This window comes from Haliotis cracherodii, unplaced genomic scaffold, assembly GCF_022045235.1.
Source record: "Haliotis cracherodii isolate W230 unplaced genomic scaffold, xgHalCrac1.p SCAF_24, whole genome shotgun sequence".
NCBI classification, from domain to species: domain Eukaryota; kingdom Metazoa; phylum Mollusca; class Gastropoda; order Lepetellida; family Haliotidae; genus Haliotis; species Haliotis cracherodii.
In genome coordinates, this window is record NW_027266280.1 from 3,851,051 (window position 1) to 3,870,287 (window position 19,237).

At 41.9% G+C, this 19,237-nt stretch overlaps 1 protein-coding gene across 1 annotated transcript; it reads left to right on the top strand.

Annotated features, from left to right (window-relative positions):
* Positions 1-6,462: 6,462 nt before the first annotated feature.
* On the top strand, positions 6,463-10,404 carry LOC139472251 (phospholipase A2 phaiodactylipin-like). Its single transcript, XM_071254641.1, has 5 exons — positions 6,463-6,608; positions 7,206-7,330; positions 8,169-8,334; positions 8,707-8,889; positions 10,353-10,404. Exons 1-5 carry the CDS (start codon positions 6,463-6,465, stop codon positions 10,402-10,404), a joined length of 672 nt encoding a protein of 223 aa, XP_071110742.1.
* Positions 10,405-19,237: the final 8,833 nt, after the last annotated feature.

Sequence of the window (19,237 nt, forward strand, 5' to 3'; positions counted from 1 at the left end):
CTCCGCTCATTACTATCTCTGAAGTCTTTCTATTTCTTGAGAAATTCACCTTGTAAACAGCAACCGTAGCTATTCAATGTTTCTGTAATTCATGTGTATCTCTTGTCACAGATTCCATGACAACAGATATCTTGATGGCTTGATCATATGATCAATTTGTCTTCAGCTAATAGTCTGAATACTCGCATTATCCCACAAACCAATCTGTCTCTTAGTGCTTCATTGAGAACATTTCTAAATCGACAATGTTCCGTTAATGTCCTAGATTCAATAATGAAAGTTTGGATTGTCTCCCCTTCTAGCTGATCTCGCTTATAGAATCTAACACGTTTAGCAACAGAGGTGTTGGTGACAAATGATAAGTCAAAACGTTCACTATCTATTAATAACTTTTGGACGCATTTGCTGTATGTGTACCCAGTATGTTTTCGGTCCAATGTACGTCAGAATTAGAATTAGAATTCATCGTCGCCAATTATTGTATATGTCTTCAGACATATAGGGTTATATAACTCCAGCCCAACCACACAACACTTTAGGCGGTAAAGATCTGATTTATTCGGCGATGCGGACTACATTACATATCAATGCTTGGTATTCTTACGCCACTCTGAAAGCATACATACATACATACATACATACATACATACATACATACATACATACATACATACATACATACATACATACATACATACATACATACATATAGGAACGTAGTGTGAACAAACCTGTGACGTACTGACGATGTGTATCTTACTGCTGTAGAAATAGCCACGTGCCAGGAGTATTAGTAAAGGTACTGATACTAACAGCCAGTCTTTTTCCCGCAGAGATGAAGTCATTCTGCCAGCTGGTCAGCCAAAATGTTCTGTACTCGATGCATGACAATTGATGATTCAACATGGACATCATTGAATTTGGGCTTGCAAGGATTGCATGTAAGTATGCTGGCTGATACGAGGTATCTGTTGGAAAGTCCATGTGCTGATACTGGGAGTGGTCAGTCTGATGTAGGGACCTGGACCTGGAATTGAAATCATCATCATCGTCATCACCATCATCATCATATACAGATTAAATAATAAATGCAGTAAGGAGGGTTTTGGAGATCCTGGCACAGTCAGGCTGGTAAGTCTCATCATCAGCTCACAGCCCTTGCCCTTCTACACGCAGCCTAGACAGCGAATGGGACTTCTCCCAGGAAGTGCTGCCTAGTCAAACCCAAGTCTCCCCAACACTGCACCCAGATTGTCAGAAGGGCTGTGTTACTGGCAGCAAACACGGGTACTCTCCAAATTTCAGTCAACAGAGGTACCAAACCTAAGGCACCGATAACAATTGGGGGTGGGACAACTTTGTATTTGTAATGCAAGCGGGACATTTCGAAAGCGAGGTCTGCATATTTGCCATGTTTTTCCTGAATCTTGTCAAATCACATTAGCGTCAGACTCACAGGAAATTCAATGATATTAATGATTTAATTGCATATATGAAAAAGGACAAGATCAGGTTTGTTGGCCTGGATAGGTTTGAGGCTCTTCCAAAAGAATTTTGTATTTATCATTTTCCATGACGCCTGATACATATTCTGGGTCGAACCATGGATAGACCTCTGTGTCAAAACCACAAGCATGGCGAAGACCCTAACCTGCATCCCTGTCCAAGTATATGTAGGCATGACCTTCCACGAGATGGTCAGTAACACCTCTCCTAAGTAAACTGACTGATCCTCCCTCTTCTACCTTGACACGTTTTAGATGAAGACTGTCGAGTCCAAAGGACATACCGATACCATGAGAAAAGGATTCGACATTGGGAACTAGTGGAGAAAGTGCCCGGGTTCCATTTCCAACATGAGCACAATGCCTGAAACCAACTTCTGACATGCCCCCCAGTGATCTATACTAGAATAGTGATAGCCATACCCACTCACTATGTCATCTTATTTGCAAAGGTCACATTCGCAAAACTATCATTTATATAAAACAGTTAAATATATATGTATACGATGGTGCTTTGTTCACAAAAGGAGCAAAGTAGTTTACCTGAACAGTTAATTGAGGGTGGAGTCCAGCTGCCATTCGTCATGCAGGTGCTGTTGATACTGACGACGTCCAGGGGTACATCTCTGTAGTTGCTGTGACAGGTACAAGATCTGATACTCCCTGCCACCTTGGACTCAGAACTGCAGGATGCGTTTGGAATAGATTCTTCAGAACATACATCCGGTTGATACACATCAGCTGTGGATTACAGGGGTAACATATTAGAAACACAATAATACTATCAGTAATTAAATTGCATTTTGAACTACCCTAGTTTGTTCATCAACTCAGTTTTATTTTCACTCTTTAGCTACCTTTCATCTCACAGTACATTTTTAGACGCATAAGACGAAACGTCTTGGTTTGTTTTGTCAGATGCCAGCTCCGTGTCCCATCTGTATTTTCGGTTAATGTTAATGAAACGAAGGAAATGTTGGCTCGTTTAACCCCGCACGAAACAGTATTCGAGCTCTATTGCGGCGATCTGTAAATAATCGAGTCTGGACCAGACAATCCAGCATTTAATATGGAAATCGATCTATGCAATTGCATTAGGGTAACAAACACTAAATCACCAATCCTGACTACCCGCTCTCGCTAGTCGCCAGGCAAGGGTTGATGAAGAGCACTGGGGGTTAACCTGAAGGGCAATAAACACAGTGATTAAGAACACACTCCTAATTTCAAACACAGCTTTGTCTCAGTCACACGATGAACACTGCATCGTCTCCCCGACGGGTACGTGTGATCTGCGCATGGACCCATCAGCTCTTGAACCCATCAGCTCTTGATATACAAAATATTAAGTTAGAAAAGAATATGAACCAAATAGTTTTTTTCCAACAGCAGATATCAATAGACAATATGGGTGAAAATAACCTTACATCGATGATCAGTCAATAAAGGCCAATTCCCTTCAACAAGTTTACCCACCTGAACAAGAAATAAAAGAGGCCAGTCTGACACCTATTTCATATTTCGACATATGCTTGCCGTAAAAGGCGACTATGCTTACGTGGATCGATGCTCATGATGAAAATCACTGGATTGTCTGGTCCAGGCTCGATTCTATACAGACCGCCGTCTTATGGCTGGAATATTGCTGAGTGCGGTGTTAAACGGCGCGGTGCGGTGTGTGTGTGTGGCTGCTTGTACTTAAAAAAAAAAAAAAAAAGTACTCACGGAAATGAAAAAAAAACTGTTTTTTCGACCTCAGATCTGAAATAAATGCAGTTAATATACAAAATATGCAAATATTCAAACAACTAAATTAGTACTAATTGGGCCGTGGCACAAATACAGCGTGTGAAATGTTTTTATGCCTTTTTACACGTAAAAGTGTGTACAATTGTGAATAAAACAGACTATTGTGAAACAGAGCATAACCAGGTGTAAGTAGATCAAGGTGACCTATGACACCTTGACGACAGGTGAGAACAGGTGCATAATCCCCACAGTATGTTTCTGCTATGTCAATTTGGACTTAGTTTTATTTTTGAATGTTGAAAGTGCCGACAAATTACCTCCTGTAAAGTTCATCTTTTATTGTTCACTGAGATCAAACAGAGCAAATCCAGACTAGTACTTTTCGAGTTGTTTTGTTATTTCGTATTTACAGCTACCTAACACTTTGTGTCGATTTTTAAATTGAGAAAAACACTTTATTATCATTCCAGTGAGTACTTTTTTTTTTTAGTCCGGACTGATGCCGATTTATAGTCCTTGCCCTCTGACATACCATGCCGCAGTTTAACATGACAGACAGGGTAACAACAAGTACCATCTTTTAACGTCTTTTCCTATGAGGGATCTAATCCGCAAGACACTCTCTCTCTCTCTCTCTCTCTCTCTCTCTCTCTCTCTCTCTCTCTCTCTCTCTCTCTCTCTCTCTCTCTCTCTCTCCCTCTGTCTGTCTCTCTGTGTGTGTCTCTCCCTCTCTCTCTCTCTCTCTCTCTCTCTCTCTCTCTCTCTCTCTCTCTCTCTCTGTGTACAAAGCCATGCTTCAGTTAATAACGTTTAAGCTTGAGCTACGCAAAATGAAATACCAAATCCCAATAACATGTTGATCAGTGGGCGTCAATATAACTGTGAATGCAAGGTACCCGAGCATATGCTATTGTGTTCTTTTAATGTATTTGCCACAAGCAGCCATGACGTCGCCCTGGTTTACCCAGAGGAGCGGCGAAGCATTATAATCTCAAAGTCATTCGTAAACATGTCCCTCTTGACAAGTGCCCTGGGAAGTACGTGCCCTTACGTAAAAGATCTGAATAACACCTTCACTGAATGATGTAACGCTGTACTTGGTTTCCCGCCATACCAGGGGGGACGATGCGTGTTTATAGCCACTTAGACAATGGTGAGGTTGTCAGGTGTCTAAAGCCACTTAGACAATGGTGAGGTTGTCATGCCATGATAAACGAAATCCATCAACTGTCAAATGTCATGTTTGCCATAAACACATTGCAGTGAAAGCCCTTTTCACTTCTAGAAGTAATATAACACCTTTCAAAGCATGAAAGTATAATGGAGATTAATAAATCATTTTGGAATTACTTATCTGTGCCTTAATAAACTCTCAAAATGCGACAATCGGCATTACCTTGTGCAATCCATAACAAACCTTGCCAGTTTCAAATAGTAAAGAAACATTAGGCAGTTTATTGGTTTAACCGAACAGAGTTCCTTGAAAACCAGTGACTTGTGTAAAGCGAGTGTTCCTTAATAACCAGTGACTTGTGTAAAGCTAGTGTTCCTTGTTAACCAGTGACTTGTGTAAAGCGAATATTCCTTAATAACTAGTGACTTGTGTAAAGCGAATATTCCTTGATAACCAGTGACTGGTGTAAAGCGAGTGTTCCTTGTTAACCAGTGACTGGTGTAAAGCGAATATTCCTTAATAACTAGTGACTGGTGTAAAGCAAGTGTTCCTTGATAACCATTGACTTGTGTGAAGCAAGTGTTCCTTGATAACAAGTGACTTGTGTAAAGCTAGTGTTCCTTGATAACAAGTGACTTGTGTAAAGCTAGTGTTCCTTGATAACAAGTGACTTGTGTAAAGCGAGTGTTCCTTGATAACCATTGACTTGTGTGAAGCAAGTGTTCCTTGATAACAAGTGACTTGTGTAAAGCGAGTGTTCCTTGATAACCAGTGACTTGTGTAAAGCGAGTGCTCCTTGAAAACCAGTGACTTGTGTAAAGCGAGTGTTCCTTGATAACCATTGACTTGTGTGAAGCAAGTATTCCTTGATAACAAGTGACTTGTGTAAAGCTAGTGTTCCTTGATAACCATTGACTTGTGTAAAGCGAGTGTTCCTTGATAACCAGTGACTTGTGTAAAGCGAGTGTTGCTTGATAACCAGTGACTTGTGTAAAGCGAGTGTTCCTTGAAAACCAGTGACTTGTGTAAAGCGAATATTCCTTAATAACCAGTGACTTGTGTAAAGCGAATATTCCTTGATAACCAGTGACTTGTGTAAATTAATTGTTCCTTGATAACCAGTGATTGTGTAAAGCGAATATTCCTTAATAACTAGTGACTGGTGTAAAGCGAGTGTTCCTTGATAACCATTGACTTGTGTGAAGCAAGTGTTCCTTGATAACAAGTGACTTGTGTAAAGCGAGTGTTCCTTGATAACCAGTGACTTGTGTAAAGCGAGTGTTCCTTGATAACCATTGACTTGTGTGAAGCAAGTGTTCCTTGATAACAAGTGACTTGTGTAAAGCGAGTGTTCCTTGATAACCAGTGACTTGTGTAAAGCAAGTGTTCCTTGATAACAAGTGACTTGTGTAAAGCGAGTGTTCTTTGATAACCAGTGACTTGTGTAAAGCGAGTGTTCCTTGAAAACCATTGACTTGTGTAAAGCGAGTGTTCCTTGAAAACCAGTGACTTGTGTAAAGCGAGTGTTCCTTGATCACTAGTGACTTGTGTCAAGCGAGTGTTCCTTGATAACCATTGACTAGTGTAAAGCGAGTGTTCTTTGGTAACCAGTGACTTGTGTAAAGCGAGTGTTCCTTGACAACCAGTGACTTGTGTCAAGCGAGTGTTCCTTGATAACCAGTGACTTGTGTAAAGCGAGTGTTCCTTGACAACCAGTGACTTGTGTAAAGCGAGTGTTCCTTGATAACCAGTGACTTGTGTAAAGCGAGTGTTCCTTGATAACCAGTGACTTGCGAAAAGCGAGACGCAGTTGACAGATAGCTGGAGGGTGTTGTGCTAACCCGTCCAGCCGACCTTGACTGAACAATACCGTGGAGGGGGTCAATCCCTTCAGAGCCAATCAGTCATAACTGTTGATGTATTCCGTCTGTGGCTGTTGTGACTGGGTGATGAATTGACCAAGCACGACCTTCAGTCTGACGAGGACGAGTTAACGTCCAGTGTTGGGGTCCATGTCAGTGGTCCTGGAGGAGGATGAAGTCTGTCTTTGCCGTCGTGGTGGTCTTGTGCGTGTCTCGGTGTCTCGGGTGTGAAGGGGGAACGTACTGGTCAGATGGGCTCTCCGTCTTGAGGATCTGTCGAGATGCCGGGCAGTTGTCCTGCACAAAGGTTGATGCAAGGTACTGCGCATGTCCCTATCTTCTACGTCTTCTTGTCCCGAACATTTACATATTGTTCTCACAATATTCTCACATCTATTCTCATCATCTTTAATGACTTGCGTCTTCCCTCTCACATCTGTAGCCAGATCTACTCTCACATCTACAATCTTTCAACTCACACATCTACAGTCACGTCTACTACTCCTACTGTCAGATATATCATGGGCTACAAAAAAAAAAGAGAATGTTTCGTTGATTACACTAGTCGTAGGGTCACAGGTGGCCCAGTTGCCGCAATTCGCTGTGCAGAGAGGCACGCCAGAAATCTAGGATTGTGGGTTCGAATCCAAGTTCGCCCCGATTATGTTTCTAGGTTTGTCAGCGCCATACCGTGCTCGTGGGTTTCACTAAAGTTGTAAACGTCTAAGACGTGCGTAACTTCTGCCTTTCCCAGCACATAAGGCTGAGACGCCGTGATATGACTGGAATACTGTTCAAAGCTGCGTTATCCAAACTCACTCACTCACTCTCTCACTGATCGTGTTGCTCAGGTGGGTGTGTGCAGGTCAACTAAAGTAAGTACGCAGGTTAAGACACACAAATCTTCCCTTCCAGCGATCTTCCACAGACTGGTGACGTGGAACGGGTCAGTTCAGAGCGTCTCAGGAACATGTTGACCACATGTGGGTCTACCCCTAACATCCGCCACAAGAGGTGGTCCATCTCAACAATCTACCCAGGTAGGATATCAATCGTGACCACTTGTATCATTTCGGGACATGGTGACCTGTGCCCCTCTCGTGGCCATGTTTTCTGTTAGTTTCCGTCTTGACGCAAAACTTAAGTCACCCACACCAGTCTTTGTAGCTTACATGGCTATTGTCTGAGCATTTATATATCAGCCATTTAAAACCACATATCATTCAATATGGTAAAACAACTGTGATTGTAGAATACAAACCATACCTTCAAAATTTATTATATACCATGAAGAGTTGCGTCCCTTTGACGTGCTATTGGTTCGAATCCCGGATTGCCAAGACCATGTTTTGGTTTGTCAGCATTACGCCACTGCGCGTAGGTTTCACTGAAGTAGTAAATGTCGAAGACCTACATCACTTTGGCTTTTATCCGGGGGCATGGGTGGCCCAGTTGTTTCTAGGTTTGTCAGCACCATACCCGTGCTCGTGGGTTTCACCGAAGTGGTAAACGTCTGAGACCTGCATCACTTCTGGCTTTTCTCCCACATTAAGGTGTCACGCCGCGATATAACTGGAATACTGTTAAAAGCAGCGTAAACCCAACTCACTCACTCACTCGGATTTCATATGAACATAAACCTTAAAATATACTCCAAAACTCTTTTCCATAAGCGTAACAGTCTAATGTACGATTCCGACTGTATCATGAACATGTGTTTGTGAATAACTCTCATATAGTGATGATACCAAGTATTCGAAAAAAGGATTTGTCACCGATTACAAACACATGCAAAGGCAAGTCAGTTATACAGCTGAAAGAACACATGGTACATATAACTGCAATACTGCTCCAACTCACTCACTCACCCCGCCCCAGGTACAAAGTGGTGTGGGGGCGGAAACACGGCCAGTGGCTACAATGACCTGGGGTCACTCACCAGGACGGACAGCTGTTGTCGCACACACGACAACGACTGTGCATACGACATCGTCAAATCCATGAAATGTAAAGGAACGTTCTGTATCCCGGTACCATGGACAAGGTATGTGTTTGTTTGTTTGTTTGTTTGTTGTTTAAAACCGCACTCAGCGATATTCCAGCTATATGACGGCGGTCTGTAAATAATCGAGTCTGGCCCAGACAATCCAGTGATTGACATAATAAGCATGGATCCACGCAATGGGGATAAAAGGACATGCATCAGAGAGCCTTTTGATAGTTTGGGATTTTTGAAAAATTAATTTTTCGAGTCTCCATAGCAATGACTTGGACTTGGATTGAAAATGGCGGTAGTGCTCGTTTCCAGAGCAGATCTTGAAAACCGTAAATATTTCTTGCCTTGCACACAACAAGACATGTCATATTGGCAGGGGATATGAGTACTTCGTGCTTGTTGTGACATTTTATATTACAGGCTACACTGCAGCTGTGACGACATATTCCACGCCTGCCTCAAAGATGTCGCCAAGTCTGGATCCTCCAGCTTAGCCGAGAAGACGGCTGCCAACACCATAGGCTGGATTTACTTCAATGTCATGGGACAGACTTGCTATGTAAAACGCACCACCAAGAAACTGGTCTTCAAGAAAGGGAAACTGTGAGTGTTTGTCATGTAACGTGCGACATCCTGTATTGCAAATAGGTTTTGTTATAATTGGTATTCTCAAAGCCGTATATTTGTGCAGCGTCGGCAACAAACACTTACTTAATCTATACAAATTGTGCGAGTGATGGGTGGAGGAATTGCTTACCCTTTCAACGAACACCTGGTGTCATCATTGATTTTCAGTGATCCATTCATATAATGTGCCTATGCGCTCAAGGGAATCTGTTTTGGCGGATAATAGTCATTATCTGGCGTTGGTGATTAGTTATATCTATTATCACTGTATTCTGCACTTCTGATTAAAATAAAAGAATATTCTGACATTTTTTGGCTCTCAAAAAGCCCCTCTCTATAACAAAACACACTAGAAGTGCAATGGCGTTTCAATTCTAATACAATAATATTGAATATACTCCAACACAAAACTAGGTGTGATTATATTCTACTTTGTCATTTTGAAAGCACATTATTGGAAAATTATTTCTTATTCTTTGAACATTCATAGCGTAATTCATTATTTCAAATACGAGTTATCCATGTGTGCGCTGTCCACACAGGTTGGGTGAGATGTCTGGTTAATTACATCCCTAATTACAAATGTTAAGCACTTGAAGGGGGTGGGGTGTTGGGGGGAGAGAGAGAGAGAAACTTAGGGATGCGAATTTCTTTTTGATCTCACTACTAATTAAACCAGACCTTGGTCTGTCTAAAACAGTGGTCAGACTCGCTGACTTGCTAACTTGGTTGATGCATGTCATCGTTTCCCAATTGCGTGGATCGATGCTCATATCAATCACTGGGTTGTCTGGTTCAGACTCGATTATTTACAGACCGCCGTCATATAGCTGGAATATTGCTGAGTGCGGCGTTAAACAACAAACAAACTTAACAAGTGATTGACTGTACCTACTGTTAGAAGACTGTTCAGTTTGGAAAGCCATATAGTATAGAATTAAATATCAATAAATATGTATGATAACAGTTCTTTTTGTCTTTGAGTGTTGACACACCTCCGTGGTGAAATGGACAGCGTCTACCCGAAGAGCGGGAGGTGGGTGAATCGATCCCCCAGCCCGCATCGTTGCAAAATATAATAAAATGCGGCAATGTATTTCAGTGGGCTAGCACTATCAACCGACATAAGACTAGAACAAGTAGCCTCACAGACACGTGTGCAAGCCAGCACGCACGCACACACGCACACACGCACGCACACACGCACACAAATACACGTCGCTATATAAGTGCAATAATCTTGAAAGCGACGTTAAACCCCATTGCACCGCACCTCACATTGATTTATGAAAGACAGTTATACAGGCAAGGTTGAGACTTACATTCCAATCCAATACATGTCTCATAATACACGTATGAATTACAATATTTATCAAAGCCTCATAATGTACATGCACTTTGCTTTCAAAGCTGATACAAGTCTTGTGTCTTTATTGCAGGATGTTAGTGAAGACAAGCACAGCTGTGTGGCAATCTGTCAAAGGCTTTTAGATGAAAGAAAAAGGTATTCTGTGCATGTCAATATCAAGTATTGAGCGATATCATTTGCATTTCTACAATAAATATTTAATTTACCCAGTGTGTTGTTTTCCTGTCTTAGCTTCCAATATATTTTTTCCGATAATCGCTGCTTTCCGATTCAGAAACACTGGCTCACTTTTGACTGCTGTGAATACTCACGTATTTGAGTCATAATAAACACACCTAGACGTCACTTTAAACCAGTGATGGAAATCCTAGCCCTACCGCCATCACAGAACGCATACATACTTATTTTGGCCCAATTTGTTATAAACGAATGTTATAGAGCTGGCCTGAAAATAATGAGTGTTTAAAGTTCAATTGTGTGACTCGAGTATGCCTTGAAACAAACAAAACGTATTCTGGCCGTAGGATGCTTAAAAAGATTAGTGAGAATCGTCAGTACGTTAAAGATTTGATTGTATACACTAGTTCCTCCATCACCACATCGTCAGTACGTCACAGATTTGATTGTATACACTAGTTCCTCCATCACCACACCGTCAGTACGTCACAGATTTGATTGTATACACTAGTTCCTCCATCACCACATCGTCAGTACGTCACAGATTTGATTGTATGCACTAGTTCCTCCATCACCACATCGTCAGTACGTCGCAGGTTTGTTTGTATACACAAGTTCCTCCATCACTACGTCGTCAGTACGTCACAGGTTTGATTGTATACACTAGTTCCTCCATCACTACATCGTCAGTACGTCACAGGTTTGTTTGTATACACAAGTTCCTCCATCACCACATCGTCAGTACGTCACAGGTATGTATACACTAGTTCCTCTATCACTACATCGTCAGTGCGTCATGTGTTTGTATACACTAGTTCCTCCATCACCACATCGTCAGTACGTCACAGGTTTGTATACACTCAGTACGTCACAGGTGTGTATACACTAGTTCCTCCATCACCACATCGTCAGTACGTCACAGGTTTGTATACACTAGTTCCTCCATCACCACATCGTCAGTACGTCACAGGTGTGTATTCACTAGTTCCTCCATCACCACATCGTCAGTACGTCACAGGTTTGTATACACTAGTTCCTCCATTACTACATCGTCAGTACGTCATGTGTTTGTAGACACTAGTTCCTCCATCACCACATCGTCAGTACATGTGATTGTATACACTAGTTCCTCCATCACCACATCGTCAGTACGGCATGTGTTTGTATACACTAGTTCCTCCATCACCACATCGTCAGTGCGTCATGTGTTTGTATACACTAGTTCCTCCATCACCACATCGTCAGTACGTCACAGGTTTGTATACACTCAATACTTCACAGGTTTGTATACACTAGTTCCTCCATCACCACATCGTCAGTACGTCACAGGTTTGTATACACTAGTTCCTCCATCACCACGTCGTCAGTACGTCTCGTGTTTGTATACACTAGTTCCTCCATCATCACATCGACAGTACGTCACGTGTTTGTATACACTTGTTCCTCCATCACCACATCGTCAGTACGTCATGTGTTTGTATACACTAGTTCCTCCATCACCACATCGTCAGTACGTCACGGGTTTGTATACACTAGTTCCTCCATCACCACATCGTCAGTACGTCACAGGTTTCTATACACTAGTTCCTCCATCACCACATCGTCTGTACGTCACGGGTTTGTATACACTAGTTCCTCCATCACCACATCGTCAGTACGTCACAGGTTTGTATACACAAGTTCCTCCATCACCACATCGTCAGTACATCACGTGTTTGTATACACTAGTTCCTCCATCACTACATCGTCAGTACGTCACAGGTTTGTATACACTAGTTCCTCCATCACCACATCGTCAGTACGTCACAGGTTTGTATACACTAGTTCCTCCATCACCACATCGTAAGTACGTTATGTGTTTGTATACACTAGTTCCTCCATCACCACATCGTCAGTACGTCACGTGTTTGTATACACTAGTTCCTCCATCACCACATCGTCAGTACGTCACGTGTTTGTATACACTAGTTCCTCCATCACCACATCGTCAGTCTTCACGTGATTGTATACACTAGTTCCTCCATCACCACATCGTCAGTACGTCACGTGTTTGTATACACTAGTTCCTCCATCACCACATCATCAGTTCTTCACGGGCTGTATACACTAGTTCCTCCATCACCACATCGTCAGTACGTCATGTGTTTGTATACACTAGCTCCTCCATCACCACATCATAAGTACGTCACGTGTTTGTATACACTAGTTCCTCCATCACCACATCGTCAGTACGTTATGTGTTTGTATACACTAGTTCCTCCATCACCACATCGTCAGTACGTCACGTGTTTGTATACACTAGTTCCTCCATCACCACATCGTCAGTACGCCACAGGTGTGTATACACTAGTTCCTCCATCACCACATCGTCAGTACGTCACAGGTTTGTATACACTAGTTCCTCCATCGCCACATCGTCAGTACGTCACAGGTTTGTATACACTAGTTCCTCCATCACCACATCGTCTGTACGTCACAGGTTTGTATACACTAGTTCCTCCATCACCACATCGTCAGTACGTCACAGGTTTGTATACACTAGTTCCTCCATCACCACATCGTCAGTACGTCACAGGTTTGTATACACTAGTTCCTCCATCACCACATCGTCAGTACGTCACAGGTTTGTATACACTAGTTCCTCCATCACCACATCGTCAGTACGTCACATGTTTGTATACACTAGTTCCTCCATCACCACATCGTCAGTACGTCACGTGTTTGTATACACTAGTTCCTCCATCACCACATCGTCAGTACGTCACAGGTTTGTATACACTAGTTCCTCCATCACCACATCGTCAGTACGTCAAAGGTTTGTATACACTAGTTCCTCCATCACCACATCGTCAGTACATCACAGGTTTGTATACACTAGTTCCTCCATCACCACATCGTCAGTACGTCACAGGTTTGTATACACTAGTTCCTCCATCACCACATCGTCAGTACGTCACAGGTTTGTATACACTAGTTCCTCCATCACCACATCGTCAGTACGTCACAGGTTTGTATACACTAGTTCCTCCATCACCACATCGTCAGTACGTCACAGGTTTGTATACACTAGTTCCTCCATCACCACATCGTCAGTACGTCACAGGTTTGTATACACTAGTTCTTCCATCACCACATCGTCAGTACGTCACGTGTTTGTATACACTAGTTCCTCCATCACCCCATCGTCAGTACGTCACAGGTTTGTATACACTGGTTCCTCCATCACCACATCGTCAGTACGTCACGTGTTTGTATACACTGGTCCCTCCGTCACCACATCGTCAGTACGTCACAGGTTTGTATACACTAGTTCCTCCATCGCCACATCGTCAGTACATCACGTGTTTGTATACACTAGTTCCTCAATCGCCACATCGTCAGTACGTCACAGGTGTGTATACACTAGTTCCTCCATCACCACATCGTCAGTACGTCACAGGTTTGTATAAAGTAGTTCCTCCATCACCACATCGTCAGTACGTCACGTGTTTGTATACACTAGTTCCTCCATCACCACATCGTCAGTGCGTCACAGGTGTGTATACACTAGTTCCTCCATCACCACATCGTCAGTACGTCACGTGTTTGTATACACTAGTTCCTCCATCACCACATCGTCAGTACGTCACGTGTTTGTATACACTAGTTCCTCCATCACCACATCGTCAGTACGTCACGTGTTTGAATACACTAGTTCCTCCATCACCACATCGTCAGTACGTCATGTGTTTGTATACATTAGTTCCTCCATCACCACATCGTCAGTACGTCACAGGTTTGTATACACTAGTTCCTCCATCACCACATCGTCAGTGCGTCACAGGTGTGTATAAACTAGTTCCTCCATCACCACATCGTCAGTACGTCACGTGTTTGTATACACTAGTTCCTCCATCACCACATCGTCAGTACGTCACGTGTTTGTATACACTAGTTCCTCCATCACCACATCGTCAGTACGTCACATGTTTGAATACACTAGTTCCTCCATCACCACATCGTCAGTACGTCACGTGTTTGTATACACCAGTTCCTCGATCACCACATCGTCAGTACGTCACAGGTTTGTATACACTAGTTCCTCCATCACCACATCGTCAGTACGTCACAGGTTTGTATACACTAGTTCCTCCATCACCACATCGTCTGTACGTCACAGGTTTGTATACACTAGTTCCTCCATCACTACATCGTCAGTACATCACAGGTTTGTATACACTAGTTCCTCCATCACCACATCGTCAGTACGTCACGTGTTTGTATACACTAGTTCCTCCATCACTACATAGTCAGTACGTCACAGGTTTCTATACACTAGTTCCTCCATCACCACATCGTCAGTACGTCACAGGTTTGTATACACTAGTTCCTCCATCACTACATCGTCAGTACGTCACGTGTTTGTATACACTAGTTCCTCCATCGCCACATCGTCAGTACTTCACGGGTTAGCACACACAAAATTTTCTCGTCATTTATCAATCACTGGATCAAGCCGAGGCTCAATCATTTTCAGGTGACTTACATCATACAGCAAGAATAATGCAATTGCTGTGCCAAACAACGAACAAACATCTCCATTTTAAAATCAACATTTATTTGAGTGACCAAAACGAGCATCTAATGAGTACAAGAACATAAATACAACAAAATATAGAAAACGTCTTGAAATACATCCAAACACAGATGTATGTGGACCTGCAAAACCACAACTGGACAAAACCACTAAACTCAGATCTTCTACTCCCATAATACCTCTCTGCATCAAGATCTGAGGACTCCTTCAAAGAGGGGCACCTCAGGTAAAGGCTGAGCGAACTCTGACTGCATAATCTAAATAAAGAAAACGTGGGTTCTTCAGCCAATCAGCTTCAGCAAATTTTGACTGCCCAATCTTAATGAAGAAAACGTGGGTTCTTCAGCCAATCAGCTTTAACTGCCTGATCTAAACAAAGGAATTGTCGGTTCTTGAGCCAATCTGATGTTATGTTTCCAAAACAATATGGCTTCTTTTCCAACTCAGGATTCCACCTTAGTAATTTGGATTTTAACAAAAGGAAACCCACACAGAACATGAAGTTTTCCTTCAATGGTGCCCCTATACTTTCCACATTTCCTAGAAGCAGTCATCAGGTAAGTCCTCAGATCTTCTCGCTGGGAGTTAAGTAATGGTGTAAAACATTTGATTTTAGTGAGATTGATAACTGGATTACTGTGATCACTGTGTAAGAAAACATGTTAGAAAACACCAGGTAAGCATCTCTAAAGCTATGTCATAGGTTCCGATATATTCATACATCATACATACAGTAGTGACAGCTTCATCGACCTGATTCTCCAGGGTTAAATCTCCATCCAAACAGGACACATACCCCATGATACCCTGGACCAATGACATTCATCACCATGGCTTCGCTTGGAGCCTGATTCAAATGACTTCATCCTATAAATAGCCATCTATCAAATTACTCACATGTGTTTCGTTTGTTTTTTGTTGTCTTACTGTCAGTCTGTAAACAATTGGGTCTGGACCAGACAATCCAGTGATTGATATGATTTTTGTTTATTTATTTGTTGTTTAATGCTGCACTTAGCAATATTACAGCAATTCGATGGCGGTCTGTAAATTATAGAGTCTGGACCAGACAATCCAGTGATTGACATCATAAGTATCGATCCACGCAGTTGGGATACGATGACATGCATAACCCGATTCCGTTAGTCGCCTCATACAACAAGCATAGTTGCCTTTTATAGCAAGCATGGGTTTCTGAAGACCTATTCTAACCCAGGTCTTCGTGGGTCAATTAATATGAGCATCGATCTACGCAAATTGGATACGATGACATGCATCAACCAAGTCGGCGAACCTGACCACCGGACCCTGTTAGTCGCCTCTTCATGCATAGTCACCAATTAGGCAAGCATGGGTTGCTGAAGACCTATTCTACCCCGGATCTATACAGCAAGCATGGGTTGAAGACCTGTTCTACCCCGGATCTTTACGGCAAGCATGGGTTGAAAACCTATTCTACCCCGGATCTTTACAGCAAGCACGGGTTGAAGACCTATTCTACCCTGGATCTTTACGGCAAGCACGGGTTCCTGGAGACCCATTCTACTCGGATCTTTATGGCAAGCACAGGTTGCTGAAGACCTATTCTATCCGGGATCTTTACGGCAAGCATGGGTTGCTGAAGACCTGTTTTACCCCGGATCTTTACGGCAAGCACAGGTTGCTGAAGACCTATTCTACCCCGGATCTTTACGGCAAGCATGGGTTGCTGAAGACCTATTCTACCCGGATCTTTACGGGTTACTCATATAAGAGTATAGTTTTGTAAAAAGACGGAGATAGGGAGAGAATAAGATGGTGAAGTCACTCCCTTCCAAAACAAAGCTATGGTGGTGAATGTGTCAAGGGTTTCTGTCAGAATGTAATGGAGATAAAACATACTGGACAATCACAGATACAGCTGTATATACTGAACATGTATGTTTTTTAAAAAACTTGAGGAAAAAATCAACATTTCTTAAATATTAAAATATATTTAGATGCAATTTGTTTCCATCTGTCAATAACATATAGAGATTAAAAGCACATTTTGTACATTTAGAAGACTAAAATCAGACATCAGCACTATTCATCTCCTGTCGAAGGACAAGCAAAACCAACATACAAACGTCAACACAGACATTGATGCAAATATTTGGCACTTTAGTAAGTCTGCATATTCATAGATGTTGTGTTTATATCAAAAACAAAAACCCATCACAGTGTGTGACTTAGTCAGGACAGGTCTCACCCTAGCATCAAGTACTACACATGAAATAAATGCCCATCTTAACTGGATAACTAACATATTCAAGATCAAATTTCTAAACATGAGTAAGAGCTCAACGTGATTTGAATAATGAAAAAAGTAACAAAATGTTCAAGAGACAAACACTTACCAAAGATTGACTGTCCAAATTTTACAATTAGCAACTCATTATCTTAATTACACATAAAAATGATATTAGAAACAGAGGACGTTTCTGCTTCATCCAACACCATAAGGATTTTCAATTGATCTACACTTAAGTTATCACGGTTACTAATGCCTTGATATTATTCAAACAATAGACAAAATATGAAATCTGACAAAATCATGTTTATGGCAACTGGTAGAAGATCACATTGGACAATGTCTAGGTCCCCCATCACCTGCACACAACTGGATGAAGTCCAGGTGAGCTATATTTTGTGGATCACTCACTTGTCAGATCTACAAATGTCGAGACTTTCAAGTTACCATAACTCTTCAGTGTTGTATCAATCAGCATCAGAAACATCAGACGTGTATGACCTTGGTAACATCACTATCTTCAGTACAAAATGTCCCCAAGTTTTTGAGTCCCATTTACAGTGACTTTCAAATAATTTGTTATAGTGACAATGTTCCTCAGCCAACTCAACAAAGTCTCTTTCACCTTCCAACATTTCCCTAGATCCGTCCATCGCCTCATCACTATCCACATGTATTAACCCCACTGGCAACACTTTGCCGACTGCTCTCAGGACACAATCATCTAAAATACCAAATGCCCAGTACAGATATCTGCCCAAATGCCCAGTACAGATATCTGCCCAAATGACCAGTACAGATATCTGCCCAAATGCCCAGTACAGATATCTGCCCAAATGACCAGTACAGATATCTGCCAAAATGCCCAACCTCGATATCACTCTACCCTTTACAGGGAACCAACCTTAGCACAAATCTCCATATGATTCCATCTTTTGATGCAATCCATTATAATTACCCCAACCGGTATCACATTCTCATCCCAAAAAGGATCTTAACACTCTTTACAACTATCTCTCGCACAATTCCACTCTCCATAAAATACCATCTTCGACACAATCACATCTTTAACACAATCCAATACTTGACACAATCTAAAACTAGACACAATGAAATACTTGACCTAAGATGAAATCCAAACCTAAACACAATATAATTCTAAAAATCCCATTCTCAACAAAACCCCTACCTCCACATAAACCAGTTCTCGACCCATCCTATCTTTGACACAATCCAAAACTCAACATAAACGAAATACTTGACACAATTCCTCCTAGGATGAAATTCAAACCTCAACACAATCCAACTCTCAACACAATCCAACTCTCAACACAATCCAACTCTTGACACAATCCAACTTTTTACACAATCCATTTCTTGACAGAATCCCATCCTCAACACAATCCAATTCTTGACAGAATCCCACCCTCAACACAATCCAATTCTTGACACAGTCCCATCCTCAACACAATCCAATACTCGACACAATCAAGAACTGGACACAATCAAATTCTCAACACAATCCCTTCCTCAACACAATCCAATACTCAACACAATCAACTACTGGACACAATCCAATTCTCGCACACCACCCCATCCTCTGAAGTTCCACACAATCAGGGACTATTTTGCACACAATACAATTATCATCATGAACAAAAACGGAAGGGTTCGCCCTACACAAAATGGGAATACTCACAATATTCCTAATACTGTTACCTGCCCTATTTCATTAACAATAAAATGGACAAACCTCATATGAAATGGTTAGGAATTGTGGTCACGTCCATAACAACTAGTTAAATCAGTAACATATGAGCTTCTTAATTGATATGTCTAGTTTGCTGGTTACAAAAATAAACCATCTACACACTTTGTAGGGCAATATATATATTGTGGACATCTATCATCACAAATCACACACTCACTC

Excerpts from the sequence above, each read along its gene's own strand:
- LOC139472251 (XM_071254641.1), top strand. The coding sequence starts at position 6,463 with ATGAAGTCTGTCTTTGCCGTCGTGGTGGTCTTGTGCGTGTCTCGGTGT. Across the intron at positions 6,609-7,205 it reads TGCACAAAGGTTGATGCAAG|CGATCTTCCACAGACTGGTG; the intron begins GTACTGCGCATG and ends CTTCCCTTCCAG. Across the intron at positions 7,331-8,168 it reads CATCTCAACAATCTACCCAG|GTACAAAGTGGTGTGGGGGC; the intron begins GTAGGATATCAA and ends ACCCCGCCCCAG.